We start from the raw sequence: 18018 nt of genomic DNA on the forward strand, positions 1-18018 counted from the left end.
AGTGCCGCACTACTGGGTGTGTTGTAGTGTCACACTGGGTGTGTTGTAGTGTCACAATGGGTGTGTTGTAGTGCCACGCAGGGTGTGGTGTAGTACAACACTGTGTGTTGTAGTGGCACACTGGGTTTTTTGTAATGCCACACTTGGTGTTGTAGTGTCACTCTGGGTGTGTTGTAGTGTTGCACTGGGTTTGTTGTAGTGCCGCACTGGGTGTCTTGTAATTTCACACTGGGTGTGTTGTAGTGTCACATTGGGTGTGTTGAAGTGCTGCACTACTGGGTGTCTTGTAGTGTCACACTGGGTGTGTTGTAGTGCCACTCTGGGTGTGTTGTAGTGCCACACTTGGTGTGTTGTAGTGCCACTCTGGGTGTGTTGTATCGTCACACTGGGTGTGTTGTAGCACCACACTGTGTGTTGTAGTGTCACTCTGGGTGTGTTGTAGTGTCACTCTGGGTGTGTTGTAGTGACACACTGGGTGTGTTGTAGTGTCACACTGAGTGTGTTATAATGCCACACTGGGTGTGTTGTAGTGCCACACTGGGTGTTGTAGTGTCACTCTGGGTGTGTTGTAGTGTCACTCTGGGTGTGTTGTAGTGTCACACGGATGTGTTGTAGTGCCACCCTGGGTGTGTTATAGTGTCACACAGGGTGTGTTGAAGTGCCGCACTACTGGGTGTGTTGTAGTGTCACACTGAGTGTGTTGTAGTGTCACACTGGGTGTGTTGTAGTGCTACTCTGGGTGAGTTGTAGTGCCACACTTGGTGTATTGTAGTGTCACACCGGGTGTGTTGTAGTGCCACTGTGGGTGTGTTGTAGTGTCACACTGCGTGTGTTGTAGTGCCACACTGGGTATGTTGTAGTGCCACTCTGGGTGTGTTGTAGTGCCACACTGGGTGTGTTGTATTGTCACAGTGAGTGTGTTGTAGTGCCACACTGGGTGTCTTGTAGAGTCACACTGGGTGTGTTATAGTGCACACTGGGTGTGTTGTATTGACACACTGGGTGGTGTTGTAGTGTCACACTGTGTGTGTTGTAATGCCACACTGGGTGTGTTGTAGTGCCGCACTGGGTGTCTTGTAGTGTCCAAAAACACCTTTACGACAGGCAGCGCCAGTTCCATGCCTCCAATTCTGGAGACGGAAAGGGCTTTTCCCGGTACCAAGTCTTGAGGGGACACCACCTCAGGACATACCAGGGTTCGTTCAGCGCCTGTGTCCCATAGTCCCATGACCGCTAAGCGGCCGATGGTGATGGGTTGGTAATTTTCTAGGGACTTCCCACCACCCCCTCCCACACATAAAACAGTGGATGGTTTCTGCGGCAGGGATGGGGCCTTATGACGCTGAGGACATACAGCCTTAAAGTGTCCAGGTTGGTTGCAGTGATGACAACGTCTGGGTTCTGCGCCTGGCCTGGAGAGGGCAGCAGGGGCGTACACCCCTTGCAATTTGGGGGCTGAGGAAACAGGGGCAGGATTGGCTTACCCCCTCTCTAAATGCTGCTGGCAGGCTTCTTCAGCTCAGGTGCTCTGTTATTGGCATACTCGTCTGCCAGGGCGGCTGTAGCAGAAGCCCCCGATCACGGAGAAATTGCTGGAGGTCCTCTGGGCAGTTCCACAAGAACTGCTCCGTGACAAACAGTTCCTGGACCTCCTGGTGGGTGGTGAGCGCTAGACCCGAGGTCCAGTGCTTGCAGCTCTCAGCAACGCCCGCATGTGGTCGGTCCAGGTGTCCTTTGCGCCCCGCTGCAGGCTCCGGAACTTCTTGCGATAGGACTCCGGGGCAGGAGTTCCCCACACCTGGGATGTCAGGAGTGCAGAGAAGTCTGCCTGAACCGGAGACTTGGTCAGGAGCCGGGGGAAGCAGGCGCTACCCGTGGGCACAGCGGTCATGGCTGCTGTCACCAGGAGTGGGAGCGCCGGAGCCCTAGGAGCCTCGCAGAGGTCTGGCGGCTTCCCCCTCTCTGACCAAGTGGCTGCCAAGTCAGACAGCGGCCAGGAGACAGATCCCGGGGAGCTGACAGCGGATGTGGCAGTGTCATCCATTGTCACCACATCGAGTCAGGTATTTCAGGCAGCGTTGGAAGCTGATGCTAGCCTGAAAGCTCTCAAGGAGCAGGCGGCACAGCCTACCGGGGAGTCAGACCGCGAGCGGGTGGTCTGGGACCAGGGACACTTGAACCAGGTAACGAGCCAGCAGGGTTCACCGGAGGCATGGCCCAGGGACCGACAGTTAGTGGTACCCTATCCGTTCAGGACGGAATTGTTGCTAATAGCACACAAAATTCCCATGGCCGGACACCTTGGGATAGCTAAAACCAGGGCCAGGCTAGCGCAGCATTTCTACTGGCCTGGAATGAGGACCGAGGTAATTGCCTACTGCCATTCGTGTGACACCTGTCAGAGGGTGGGGAAGGCGGGGTGACTCCCCAAAGCCCCACTGGTAACTCTGCCCATCATTGAAGAGCCTTTCTCGAGGGTGGCTGTGGATCTCATTGGACCTCTGTCCACTCCCAGCCGCTCCGGAAACTGTAACTCTTGATATATTTTGACTGTATATTTCTTGTAATTACCTAGTGCGCCCTTAAGGCAATTACAGTAAATCATAAATTAATTTTGGTCTGATCCTTTTACTCTGATTGCGAATCTTATTGGGTAACAGGGCAGTCCCACCAGCGGTTATTTGTTCGAGGTGCAGTTCCCTTATTGACCTGAGAAGCAAAGGGGGCATCGGAGAGCTGTGCCTGGGTAGTGACGTCACGGATTGGTGACGTGAGAGGAACCGGGTTTCCTTCACATTGGTGGCAGCGGTTGCAGTTGTGGCTCAGTCTGCTGCTGTCTCCGCTGCCTAAAAATGTGAGTGATGTCTGGAGGAGCAGCTGGTGGGGTGCAGCCTGTAGCCGCCCAGCTCACCCAGAATACATGCATGCTGCACCAAACCTGCACCAGTGGGGTAGGAAGAAGCTTAACCCCTTCCCATCTGTATGAAGGTTATTGCTGAACCTTAATGATAACAATCCGACCCGCATAAATGGGGTTATCCAGATGCCAGGAGGAAGGGGAGCTGCTGCCATGTGGGCTGTAGGTTGGGGCCCCGTGGCCCCAGGCTGGTGACTGGAGGGACTCTGCCCAGTGCTGGCATGTGGGTGATTTCTGCGTCTCAGCTTCTCTCCTCCACATCACACTGTGCAGTCACAGCAACATTGGTTGTCTCTGTCCAGGTCCAGCAGCTGCCACTGCTCCCACCAAGGACATGGCATCACTTAACCCTTCCCCTGCAGCCACCGGCAACAAATCCACATTATTCCTTGATTAAATCAGGTTCCAACCCAATAGAGGAGCAGACATTTCCTGCTGCCATTAGGGTCCGGGAGGGGGTGACATTGGCTGCCCTGCTACTCTGTAGTGGGGGGTGCAAGTGTAACATGGGGTAACGATGACAGAGAAATGCACAGGATAATAGTGAGCGCGACAGAGGGCAGTGTATGGTATGGAGCAGTCAGGGGGTGGGCTGCAGGATCCCCCCATACTATACATGACTACTCAGGACAGGGAGGCGTTTAATGAGCTTCTAATGATGGGGCACTAATTGGGTCATTAGGGTTTGTGGAAAGGATTCAGCATCAGGTCCCTCATTAATGCCCGAGCCGCCTGTTACTTTGTAGCACAGATCTGTTGGGGCCGCAAAACCAAATAACGTTGTTTATGTAGAAAAGTCTTTGTTTCATAGAAAAACTCAAAACAGAAAAGCACCTCTCCTGTATATATACACTGCACAGCACCTTTCCTCCTGTATATATACACTGCACAGCACCTCTCCTGTATATATACACTGCACAGCACCTTTCCTCCTGTATATATACACTGCAGAATCTACAATAGCTGTCACTCATGTAAGAAGTGAAATCTGGCATTGTACTATACATTTCTCTGCCGTATCTGTGCATCATAAATCGGGGTATGTGTTAAAGGGGGGGGGCCCACTGAGACTCTTTCGCCCGGGGCCCTCGAAAACCTGGAGCCGGCCCTGGGGTGTGTTGTAGTGTCACACTGGGTGTGTTGTAGTGTCACACTGGGTGTGTTGTAGTGTCACACTGGGTGTGTTGTAGTGTCACACTGGGAGTGTTGTAGTGTCACACTGGGTGTGTTGTAGTGTCACACTGGGTGTGTTGTAGTGTCACACTGGGAGTGTTGTAGTGTCACACTGGGTGTGTTGTAGTGTCACACTGGGTGTATTGTAGTGTCACACTGGGTGTGTTGTAGTGTCACACTGGGTGTATTGTAGTGTCACACTGGGAGTGTTGTAGTGTCACACTGGGAGTGTTGTAGTGTCACACTGGGTGTGTTGTAGTGTCACACTGGGTGTGTTGTAGTGTCACACTGGGAGTGTTGTAGTGTCACACTGGGTGTGTTGTAGTGTCACACTGGGTGTATTGTAGTGTCACACTGGGTGTGTTGTAGTGTCACACTGGGTGTATTGTAGTGTCACACTGGGAGTGTTGTAGTGTCACACTGGGAGTGTTGTAGTGTCACACTGGGTGTGTTGTAGTGTCACACTGGGTGTGTTGTAGTGTCACACTGGGAGTGTTGTAGTGTCACACTGGGTGTGTTGTAGTGTCACACTGGGTGTATTGTAGTGTCACACTGGGTGTGTTGTAGTGTCACACTGGGAGTGTTGTAGTGTCACACTGGGTGTGTTGTAGTGTCACACTGGGTGTGTTGTAGTGTCACACTGGGTGTGTTGTAGTGTCACACTGGGTGTATTGTAGTGTCACACTGGGAGTGTTGTAGTGTCACACTGGGAGTGTTGTAGTGTCACACTGGGTGTGTTGTAGTGTCACACTGGGTGTGTTGTAGTGTCACACTGGGAGTGTTGTAGTGTCACACTGGGTGTGTTGTAGTGTCACACTGGGTGTATTGTAGTGTCACACTGGGTGTGTTGTAGTGTCACACTGGGAGTGTTGTAGTGTCACACTGGGTGTGTTGTAGTGTCACACTGGGTGTGTTGTAGTGTCACACTGGGTGTGTTGTAGTGTCACACTGGGTGTATTGTAGTGTCACACTGGGAGTGTTGTAGTGTCACACTGGGAGTGTTGTAGTGTCACACTGGGTGTGTTGTAGTGTCACACTGGGAGTGTTGTAGTGTCACACTGGGTGTGTTGTAGTGTCACACTGGGTATGTTGTAGTGTCACACTGGGTGTGCTGTGAGAGCACTGACGCTGTCACGGTCCTGCAGTGTGGAGCAGCCCCTCGTTCTCTGGTCTTCCCCCTCCTGGAGCACATTCACTCTTGCCGTCAGATCTCCAGCTCTCACAGACATCACCCAGCAGGATGGAGACGTCCACACGGCAAACGGCGTAACGTTTCCTTCTGCCGCCGGGATGATGGAGGACACGTTCGCTTCTACCTTACATCCTCTGGTGGATTATGGGGCTGGCACCTTCCTACTAACTGTGGGTAAGTTACAGGCGCAGGGCGGCAGAATTTATATTGTATCAGTTATATTACTGCACTTTCCATTATAGTTTTAAACTTCGTTATAAATTCTGCCATTGTAATAACAACAGTAATAATAGTAAAAATGATTTGAACAGCGACATGGAAGATAATTATAGTGGTCAGGAGAATAAACATCACATGTAATAATAGTAATAAAATAGTAATTATAGTAATACCTCTCAGCAATAATGAAAAAAATAAAATCATAATATAAAATAATTCCATTCTGATTACACTACAATTTAGAATAAAAAGATCTATTTATCTATCATGTATTAATTTCATCTACTGTATCTATCTATTATCTATCTATTATATATCAATCATCTATCTATTTATCATCTATCTATATACTGTCTTATCTATCTATTATCTATCTATCTATCTATTATCTATCATCTATCTATCTATTATCTATCTATCTATTATCTATCATCTTTCTATCTATTATCTATCTATTATCTATCTATTATATATCAATCATCTATCTATCTATTATCTATCATCTTTCTATCTATTATCTATCTATCATCTATCTATTATCTATCTACCATCTATCTATTGTCTATCATCTATTTATCTATCTATCATCTATCTATCTATTATCTATCTATCTATCTATAATCTCTCTATTATCTATCTATCTATCTATCTATCTATCTATCTATCATCTCTATCTATTATCTATCTATCTATCTATCTATCTATTATCTATCTATTATCTATCTATCTATCTATTATCTATCATCTATCTATCTATCTAATATCTATTATCTATCATCTATCTATCTATTATCTATCTATCTATTATCTATCATCTTTCTATCTATTATCTATCTATCATCTATCTATTATCTATCTACCATCTATCTATTGTCTATCATCTATTTATCTATCTATCTATCTATCTATCTAATATCTATTATCATCTATCTATCTATTATCTATCATCTTTCTATCTATCTATTATCTATCTATTATATATCAATCATCTATCTATCTATTATCTATCTATCATCTATCTATCTATTATCTATCTATTATCTATCTATCTATTATCTATCTATCTATTATCTATTATCTATCTATCTATTATCTATCTATTATCTATCTATTATCTATCTATTATCTATCTATTATCTATCATCTATCTATCTATTATCTATCTATTATCTATCTATTATCTATATATCTATCTATCTATTATCTATCTATATATCTATTATCTATCTATCTATTATCTATCAATGTATTATCTATTATCTATCTATTATCTATCATCTATCTATTATCTATCTATTATCTATCTATTATCTATATATCTATCTATCTATTATCTATCTATCTATCTATTATCTATCTATCTATTATCTATCTATCTATCAATGTATTATCTATCTATCTATTATCTATCTATTATCTATCTATCTATGTATTATCTATCTATCTATCTATCTATTATCTATTATCTATCTATCTACCTATTATCTATCTATCTATTTATCTATCTATTATCTATCTATTATCTATCTATCATCTATCTATTATCTATCTATCTATCTTATTCTATCTATCTATCTATCTATCTATCTATCTATCTATCTATTATCTATCTATCTATCTATCTATCATCTATTTGTTTCTCATTTCTATCTAATCTCCATTTTTTGGTCTTTCTTTCGCCTTATTATCAATGTCTCCTTCCTTCCATCTCCTATTTATTTCTCGTTTCTAGCTAATCTCAATCTCTTTATGATCTTGATATACAGATCTTTATCCTATCAGCTGACATGAAGCTTCTCATTCAGACTGGCAGTCAGAGTATGAAGACCTGAGTAATAGCCCCTAATGGTCCTGAAATGGTCGGCGACTCGTCCTCCTCTAATAGAGGCAGAGACACAATTTTCTCTCTGTAATTCCCTCACCAGTAAAGTGTCATCTTCACTCTTCTTCTTGTGACTTGTTGCTTTTATTTCTCCTTGTCTGGGGATGATGTTCTTCTCTGGAAGCCTGTGTCTATCAGACATGTATAGCAGATCATGTGGAAGATGAGAAGCTCCTTTAAATCCTATTGTACGTTGGACCCAAAGTATAAGTAAATACCCCTCCTAATAACCACGGTCTTCATATTGAACCGTATGTATTGATATAAAAGTATACAGCCCCCATACTAATGAATTTATGACAATGAATGTATTAGTGTTAGATTGCAAGCTCTTTAGCCAACAAGCTTCCAATGTCGTAGTATGTTCTATATGTCCTGTATCCATAAGTAATAGAAAGTACATCCTTTACTTAAAGGAGCCTGTCAGCACATTGTTACATATGGAAGTAGGAGTATTGTTTTATAGACATTTTTCTCCCAATAACAATGATACCTTTTGTGCAGAGATCCGAAATACCGGTCATGAGAAATCTAGTGGTGAAGACAAGTGAAAAAATGTCAGGAAGTGCTCTGGGGGCGTGTCACTGAATTTGGAAGCTGAATGCACTGACACGCCCCCAGAGCACTTCCTGACATTTTTTCACTTGTCTTCTACACTTGATTTCTCATGACTGGCATATCGGATCCCTGCAAAAATGGTATCATTGTTATTGAGGTAAAAGCACCTACAGGTGCTTCCCACAAAATTAGAATATCATCAAAAAGTTAATTTATTTGAGGTCTTCAATACAAAAAGTGAATCTCATATATGGAGTCATTGCAAACAGAGTGATCTATTTCAAATGTGTATGTTTGTTAATGTTGATGGTTATGGCTTACAGCCAATGAAAACCCCAAAATCATTATCTCAGTTAATTAAAATCATTAACAACATAAGTAAAAAAAAACACCTGCAAAGGCTTCCTAAGCATTTATAAAGGTCCTTTAGTCTGTTTCAGTAGCTCCACAATCATGGGGAAGACTGCTGACCTGATAGATGTCCAGAAGGCGTCAGTGACACTCCACAAGGAGGGGAAGCCACAAAGGGTCATTGCTAAAGAAGCTGGCTGTTCACAGAGTGCTGTATACAAGCATATTAATGGAAAGTTGAGTGGAAGGAAAAAGTGTGGTAGAAAAAGGTGCACAAGCAAACGGGATAAACGCAGCCTTGAAAGGATTGTTAAGAAAAGGCCATTCAAAAATTCACAAGGAGAGGACTGCTGCTGGAGTCATTGCGTCAAGAGCCACCACACACAGACGTATCCAGGACATGGGCTACAAGTGTCACATTCCTTGTGTCCGGCCACTCATGACCAATAGACAACGCCAGAAGCGTCTTACCTGGGCCAAGGAGAAAAAGAACTAGACTGTTGTCAGTGGTCCAAGGTGTTGATTTCAGATAAAAGTAAATTTTGCATCTCATTTGGAAATTAAGGTCCCAGAGTCTGGAGGAAGAGTGGAGGCCACAATCCAAGCTGCTGGAGGTCTAGTGCGAAGTCTCCACAATCAGTGATGGTTTGGGGAGCCATGTCATCTGCTGGTGTAGCTCCACTGTGTCTTATCAAGACCAAATTCAGCGCAGCCGTCTACCAGGACATTTTAGAGCACTTCATGATTCCCTCTGCCGACAAGCTTTTTGGAGATGGAAATGTCATTCTCCAGCAGGACTTGGCACCTGTCCACACTGCCAAAAGTACCAATACCTGGTGTATAAACAACAGTATCACTGTGCTTGATGGCAGCAAACTTGCCTGACCTTAACCCCATAGAGAATTTATGGAGTATTGTCAAGAGGAAGATGAGAGACACCAGACCCAACAATGCAGACGAGCTGAAGGCGGCTATCAAAGCAACCTGGGCTTCCATAACCCCTCAGTAGTGCCACAGGCTGATCGTCTCCATGCCATGCCGCACTGATGCAGTAATTGATGAAAAGGAGCCCCGACCAAGTATTGAGTGCAGTTACTGAACATACATTTCAGTAGGCCAACATTTCGGAGGTTAAAATCATTTTTCAAGCTGGTGTTATAAAGTATTCTAATTTACTGAGAAAATGACTTTGGGGTTTTCATTGGCTGTAAGCCATAATCATCAACATCAACAGAAAGAATCACTTGAAATAGATCAGTCTGTGTGTAATGACTCTATATAATATACGAGTTTCACTTTTTGTACTCAAGAATTGAAATAAATGAACTTTTTGATGATATTTTAATTTTGAGAGAAGCTCCTGTATGCACCAAGACCATTACTTACTATATGTAATAATGTATGTACATGTTTCCTTTAAAGGGGAACTTCATAAAGACATGTCAGCTTCATCGGAATAGCCCACATTCATGGACGTTCAGTTTGGCTGAGTGTTCATGTGTTTCCAATGGTGAGAGTGGAATAAGTGGCTGTCAGACACCTCTGGGAACCACTGTTTTCCCCTTGGAACAAAAAAGATTGTTTTTTTTTATTCAAATTGGCAGATTCTTAATGATTTGTTGGGGTACAGTTGGGTGGTCCCCATACAATTGAGATAGTTAACTGATTCCACAGAAGTTAAGGGGTTGTATAGTTGTGTGGTATAGTGTATGCAACCAGAAAAACATCCTTACAGATTTCACTACCAGTCTTATCTCATGGTACAATATTTTGAAATCATAATTCCCTTTTAAACTGGAGTCGAGCGAGATGAAATTTAAATATATACTCTGTTTTCCAAAAACAGCGCCCCATTTGTACGCAGGATATGACTGGCATTACAGCTCATCTCCATTCAAGTGTATACTCGCGCTCCAATCCCAGGCACTGCCAATAAACAAGAGTGGCGCTGTTTTCTTTAAAAGCCTTTAAAATAAAAGACTAAGTCTAATCTCTTTTATATCCACATCTAACATCTCATTTTTCCCACTTCTCTGACATCTGTTGCTACAAATTCATCATTTAAACATCAGGGGAAATTTAATAATATGAGTGAAGAAATTACGGTGCTCAGCAAGCTGCATAAAAAAACCCTTTGATTTATTTCCAAATTAAGTGCATATCACAGGGGTGGGGTATAGGGTGTTTCGCCTTCACTTACGTTTCATCAGGGGAGATTTACTAGAACTGCGGTTGCATATTCTAGTCATGTACTGGATTACTTGCACAGCACCAAATAAATATGTGATTTTTTGCACCAAAAACAGAAGTGTACTCCAGCTGTGAAAAGGCATATATTTCCACTACAATATTCCCATATTTAGGATGAAAAGTCTGCTGGTGACCAGGCCCTCTTCCCAGTTTTCTCACTTCTGTTGAAAAATAGCATTATCTGGGATGAGGTAACAGTTGTTTCGCATTCACTCACGCTTCATCAGGGGAGTCGTTGTGAATTCTGCTTTTGGGCTCCCTCCGGTGGTTGTAGGTGGTAATGCAGTCGTCCCTGGGCTGCAGTCCTGGACAGGTGTATCTGCTGATTGCAATTCTGACTGGGGTATTTAGGTTTGCAGGACTCATTAGTCCTTACCAGTTGTCAATGTTTCTTGGGAAGTGTTGGATCTCTGTTTGGCTTCTCCTGCTTAGCTGCCAATTCAGCAAAGATAAGCGTCTGTTTCTTTTTCTATGCCACACAAGCTGTGTGCTTGTTTTTTGATTGTATTCCTGCTCTGAGTGTTGGAGTCTCTGGAGTTGCAGATATACGTTCCACGTCATTAGTTAGATGGAGGAATTTTTTGTATAATCTGCTGTGGATATTTTTGGAAGGGTTTTAATACTGACCGCACAGGACTCCTATCCTTTCCTATTTTAGCTAGAGTGGCCTCTTGTGCTAAATCCTGTTTTCTGCCTGTGTGTGTCTTTCCTCTCCTACTCACCGCCAATATTTGTGGGGGGCTGCCTATCCTTTGGGAATCTGCTCTGAGGCAAGGTAGAATTCCTATTTCCATCTTTAGGGGTATTTAGTCCTCCGGCTGTGACGAGGTGTCTAGGGTTTGTTAGGTACACCCCACGGCTACTTCTAGTTGCGGTGTTAAGATCAGGATTTGCGGTCAGTATAGTTACCACCTACTCCAGTGAAAGTTTTCATGCTGCTCCAAGATCACCGGATCATAACAGGGAGATTTACCAGAACTTCTGTTCAGTAAACTAGTCATGCACTGGATTACTTGCACACATCCAAATAAATTTGGCGTATAATTGCACCACAATTTGAGCCAATTTCGGATGAAAAGTCTACAGGTGACCCCGCTCTCTTCCTACGTTTCTCGACACTTTTGAAAAGTGGCAAGAGTTGGGAAAAGTCACAAATTTTAGCACATACTGTACCTTGGTGTGCGCCATCACTTGACATTGAGAAATCCTTTTCCTCAGGCTTTGTGCAGGAAGCAATGAACTCTATCATGGTGCAGGGCCCCTTCCCATTCTCGGTGTTACCGTCTCACTAGGAGTACTCATGTATCGTACATTAGCAGAGAAGAATTTGAAGTTTTTGACAAGGAAATTAGATAAAACTAGCTGTAATGAGGGCACAGGAGGTTGACACTGAAGCCTCCTGTGAAAGCTGCAATCAAGGCTGAGAGCCGGTAATGACCACTTTCCATTTATCTCGGTGGTGCGGTACAGTTCTCACCCCGTAATCTGCCTGCAAAGCAAAGATCAAAGGAAACAATATCACAGTCCCTAGACTCGGAGATGCATTGCTTTATTTTTTTCTAGAAAATCTGACAATCCGGCAACTCCTATGATTACCTGATAATGCAAAACATTTTTGCAGCTTTGATTTATTTTTCCATTTGTTTTCTATTGATGCCTGGAAACCATCAGCAGGCTGATATTAAAGGATCCTACTAAAATGACATATTACTGTATATCACGGATCAGAGACAGGATAGAGATACAGGATCCAACATGCCATGCTTTTTGGTGCTGTATTATCTATCCGGATCTATAATACAAACTTGAGCATCAAACCTAAGATCAATACGCATGCTTTTTGATGTTTCCATTTTATTAATATAAAATTATAATATATATATGATATAAATTAGAATATCATCAAAAGGTTAATTTATTTCAGTTCTTCAATACAAAATGTGAAACTCATATTATATAGTCATTACACAGAGTGATCTATTTCACGTGTTTATTTCTGTTAATGTTGATGATTATGGATTACAGCCAATGAAAACCCAAAAGTCATTATCTCAGGAAATTAGAATAATTAACAAAAACACCTGCAAAGGCTTCCTAAGCATTTTAAAAAAGGTCCCTTAGTCTGTTTCAGTAGCTCCACAATCATGGGGAAGACTGCTGACTTGACAGATGTCCAGAAGGCAGTCATTGACACTCCACAAGTAGGGTAAGCCACAAAAGGTCATTGCTAAAGAAGCCGGCTGTTCACAGAGTGCTGTATCCAAGCAGATTAACGGAAAGTGGAGTGGAAGGAAAAAGTGTGGTAGAAAAAGGTGTACAAGCAATCGGGATAACCGCAGCCTTGAAAGGATTGTTAAGAAAAAGCCATTCAAAAATTTGGGGGAGATTCACAAGGAGTGGACTGCTGCTGGAGTCATTGCTTCAAGAGCCACCACACACAGACGTATCCAGGACATGGGCTACAAGTGTCACATTCCTTGTGTTAAGCCACTCATGACCAGTAGACAATGCCAGAAGCGTCTTACCTGGGCCAAGGAGAAAAAGAACTGGACTGTTGCTCAGTGGTCCAAAGTGTTGTTTTCAGATGCATTTCATTTGGAAATCAAGGTCCCAGATTCTGGAGGAAGAGTTGGGAGTAGTGAGAGCGAATAGTATTGTGCTCGGGTTTCCCTGAGCATGCTCGGGTGATCTCCGAGTATTTGGATGTGCTCGGAGATTTCGTTTTCATAGCCTCAGTTGCATGATTTACAGCTGCTGGACAGTCTGAATACATGTGGGAATTCCCTAACAAACAGGCATTCCTCACATGTATTCAGCCTGGCTAGCAGCCGTAAATCATGCAGCTGAGGCGCCGAAAACGAAATGTCCGAGCACTACAAAATACTTGGAGATCACCCAAGCATTCTCGGGCAGACCCAAGCCCAATACTATTCGCTCATCTCTAGTTGGGAGGCCACAATCCAAGCTGCTTGAGGTCTAGTGTGAAGTTTCTACAATCAGTGATGGTTTGGGGAGCCATGTCATCTGCTGGTGTAGGTCCACTGTGTTTTATCAAGACCAAAGTCAGCGCAGCCGTCTACCAGGACATTTTAGAGCACTTCATGCTTCCCTCTGCAGCCAAGCTTTTTGGAGATGCAAATGTCATTCTCCAGCAGGACGTGGCACTTTTCCACGCTGCCAAAATTACCAATACCTGGTTTAAAAATAACAGTATCACTGTGCTTGATTGGCAGCAAACTCGCCTGACCGTAACCCCATAGAGAATCTATGGAGTATTGTCAAGAGGAAAATGAGAGACACCAGACCCAACAATGCAGAAGAGCTGAAGGCTGCTATCAAAGCAACCTGGGCTTCCATAACCCCTCAGCAGTGCCACAGGCTGATCTTCTCCATGCCAAGCCGCATTGATGCAGTGTTTGATGCAAATGGAGCCCCGACCAAGCACTGAGTACATTTACTGAACATACATTTCAGTAGGCCAACATTTCAGATTTTACAATCATTTTTCAAGCTGGTGTTATAAAGTATTGTAATTTACTGAGATAATCGGGTTTTCATTGGCTGTAAGCCATAATCATCAACATTAACAGAAATAAACACTTGAAATAGATCACTCTGTTTGTGATTACTCTATATACTTTTTGTATTGAAGAACTTAAATACATTAACTTTTTGATGATATTCTAATATTATGAGAAGCGTAAACTGCAAATGTTTGAACTATTGATTTTGGTGTATAACTTTTTTTAGTAAGATATTTCTAGGAAAAATGAATATAGCGGGAGTGTTCTTGTGTATTTTCCGTGTGTTCTCCTCAGGTAAAATTTTCACAGCTTGCTTCGAGATTGTGGTTTGTGACTTGGGGACATGTTATTAGTAAGGATGAGTGGAAAGCTCCAAAGTTCGGTTCAGGTACCGGAACTGTACCCGAACTTGAACAAGAACCTGAGCCCCCTTGAAAACAATGGGGACCTGAACTTTTGAGTTGGAAAATTCTCTTTCTCTCCCCAAACAGACTTCCAGGAGAAGTCTGTGTTCGGTGATTAGCATTGGACAGTAACTGTCCGGTACAAACCCCGAATTTCAGTACGGGTTTGCTCATCTTTAGTCATTAGTCATCAGAGCTGGCAGTATCAGTGGGGATGGGGAAAATAAGCATTTCATACACTGCCGATATTGCAAATTTTCCAACCTACAAAGAATGGAGAGGTCTATAATTTTTATCGTAGATACACTTCAACTGTGACAGAATCTTTAAAAAAATCCAGAAAATCACATTGCATGATTTTTACTTAATTAATTTGCATTTTATTGCATGACATAAGTATTTGATACAATAGAAAACAGAACTTAATATTTGGTACAGAAACCTTTGTTTGCAATTGCAGAGGTCAGATGTTTCCTGTAGTTATTTACCAAGTTTGCACACCCTGCAGCAGGGATTTTGACCCACTCCTCCATACAGATCTTCTCCAGATGTTTCAGGTTCGGGGCTGTCGCTGGGCAACATTGAGTTTCAGCTCCTTCCAAAGATATTCTTTTTGGTTTAGATCTGGAGATTGGCTAGGCTACTCCAGGACCTTGAAATGCTTCTTACAGAGCTACTCCTTAGTTACTCTGGCTGTGTGTTTCGGTTCATTGTCAGGCTGGAAGACCAAGTTACGATACAACCTCAATGTATTTATTGAGGGAAGGAGGATGTTGGCAAAATCTCGCGATACAGGACCCCATCCATCCTCCCTTCAATACGGTGCAGACGTTCTCTCCACTTTTACCTGATGCTGTGGAGCTTAGCAGCAGATTCTGAGCAAAGTTGTTTTCTTACTGTCAGTCCCTTCTCTCTTTCCCTGAGTGATATTACCTGCAGTGGCAAGGCTAGCATCCTTACCAGCCAGTGCACTAGGCATGGTTAGTAGAGTTGACAGCCAGGAACTAGAAACGTGATGGTGGTGGGGGAAGGACCTGCATAGGGTTTTAGGGGAGCTTAGGGACTGGCACAGGTTGGTGTCAGGAGGTGTCTCATCTCTCTCTCTATCGTTAGGGCCCTACTCCTCCTTTAATGTCCCGTTGTACGTATATGTTGTGTCGTCTGATGGACATACCAGTGTCCGTTTGTGACATTATAACCAACCAGCACCATTTAACGGAGTCCCTATGGCTCAAGCTGAAGCTTTTGCATGCCTGATTCAGACCCTCATGGATGATGTTATGGAGTTACGGCCAGATGTGGTGCAGCCACTTTTGCTTTTGTGATCTTAGTCTCGTCTCATGCCCAGACTCAACGGAACCCAATATCTCTCCCCGACAGGTTCCCTGAAGGGAGAGATAAATTTATGATTTTCAGAGAATCCTGTAAATAATATTGCAGGCTCTGCCCTCATTCCTTTGAGAGTGAAGAACAACAAGTGGGGATTGTGGTCTCCCTTCTTGGGGGTGATTCCCAGTCATGGGCCTTCTCCCTACAGAATCAAAGGCTTATATATCCTGATAGGGGTAATGTGTCCCATAATGCACTAAATACAATAGCAATACCGACAAAAAGACAATTGTGCTAGGACAAAAGGTATAAGAATTATATATATTAATTTTATTAAATACAAAAATACATATAAAATTAAAAATTCCAAGACATACAGACAGATAGAACAGCCCCGTGGGTGACAAAACCCAAACAGTTGTGGGTACCCTGGAAGTACAAAAATGCAACAGCTGTAGATCTTACATCCAGGATGTATTACTGAGAGGGACGCATCCTCTCGAGAACTGCATGAAATTAGGACCAAATTAGGACATGAAATTGTGACACACACAAGTATTAGACAATACCTTTTTTGTTAGGAGAAACCACTCAATAAGTTAATTACAAGTCTAGACAGGATTCAGTGCAATTCACTTAGGTTGGGTTGCAGCACGGATCGTACAAGTATTTCTCCAGTCCGGGTTTGTCTGACCACAATGTTTACAAGTCCATCTGTCTTGTCTGGATCTCTGGTTATACAAAGGTATAACCGAAGCAGTAATGTGTCGGTCATAGCCAGACCTTTGAGCATCAAAACATTCATAATACACCTTACTTCCGTCCTGCTGCACTCTCTCAGATGCCATTTATTCACTTGCTATTTTCTTCCCTTGTCTGTGCCTTTTTGTACATCCAAACATCCACACACTGGCATTTTTGCCTTTTTCAATATTGGTCTCACATCTTTCACTGCTTCCTTTTTCAATCTGTACAGCGGTTCTGGATCCCATTGGGGGTCCTGACTGCACACAGAACAAGTTGCCCATGTCTTCAACTTATTCGCTCAGACAACTCACCTTTCGAGTGAGTGTCAAGATTTAGAGGGAATGCTATACCACCTCTGACCCGTAAGCTGACTGTAGAAGGAAGGCCCTGTTGTGTTAGGCCTCTCACATACTACATCAGCCGTGCAGTTGGCTACCCCCTTTGTTGATCCTCAATTTGCTATATATACATATCAATTACTCAACTTGAAGAAGGTGAATCTTTTACCAATCTTTCAATCACTTACAAGTTTCCTCTAAAATAGGCACAGTTCTTTTACTTTTCGATGTCCAACTTCAACTTACGATATTTCTTTCTTACTTCACAGTACTATTGCTTTAAACACAAATCTCTCAGCGCGTACTGAACCAAGGACAGAATATGTACAGTTCCATATTCTTCAGTGCAGCTGCATGCCCCACTTTCTCTGGCCCACAGCACAGAGAGGATAGAGAGGAGAAATCACAAACAATTCGCGCAGGGGTTCAACTCCCCCTCCCATCAGTTATAAACACAGATAAGAGCTTGGTGTCTTACACACACAGAAACAGAATGCAGCAGTTTTCAGACTTAATCTCTACAAAACATTCATCCTCTTGGAATTAAAAACAGTTTCTCTATACAGGCAGATCACTGCACAACTTGAATAAGCTGATTCCGACCGTGTCCGGCCAGAACATATATATAGAAACCTATCCAGTATCAAACCATATATAACACGGGTTTCACTGAATCTCAGATGTAAATTAAATGTACATTAAAAATATCCACAACTCATTCATCCTGGACAATTAACAACAGTTAGATAAGTAATGATACTTATGTACTCTCATACATACATGCTCATTCAGGGATTGTTGTTTCTTTTCCTTTCACTTTTCAGTTGATTTTTACAAGAAGAAAATCCCTTATCTCAATCACTCCACGTAATTCAGCTCAAACTGAGTTGAATAATGTCTTCTGTCACATACAGAGGACCACACCTAACGGAACCCCTCATCAATCAGGGATTTATGTTTATTCCTTATACTCATTTACTCACCTGTCATCTCATTCAGAGTTTCTCATAGACATACATACATACAAGGTTCACACAGCCTGCCTATTTTGCACTTTGGAATTAACACAACTCTATATAACAAAAACTGCAGCAGTGTCCGCTGACACTCTGAAAGCACTTTAAGGCCAAACAA

General features: G+C 43.0%; 1 protein-coding gene across 2 annotated transcripts in view; it reads left to right on the top strand.

Moving 5' to 3' along the window:
* Positions 1-18018, top strand: part of LOC138638712 (opsin-5-like) — a 295027-nt gene that overhangs the window by 211767 nt on the left and 65242 nt on the right. Inside the window, exon 1 of one of the 2 annotated variants that reach the window (XM_069728226.1) lies at positions 5193-5456. The exons of the other annotated variant lie outside the window; for it this stretch is intronic. Coding sequence (XP_069584327.1) covers positions 5381-5456 — 76 coding nt within the window. The 5' untranslated portion in view covers positions 5193-5380. Of the gene's footprint in view, positions 1-5192; positions 5457-18018 lie in introns of those variants that run through there. 2 annotated transcript variants of the gene reach the window in all.

Source organism: Ranitomeya imitator, chromosome 5 (genome assembly GCF_032444005.1).
Source record: "Ranitomeya imitator isolate aRanImi1 chromosome 5, aRanImi1.pri, whole genome shotgun sequence".
NCBI lineage: Eukaryota > Metazoa > Chordata > Amphibia > Anura > Dendrobatidae > Ranitomeya > Ranitomeya imitator.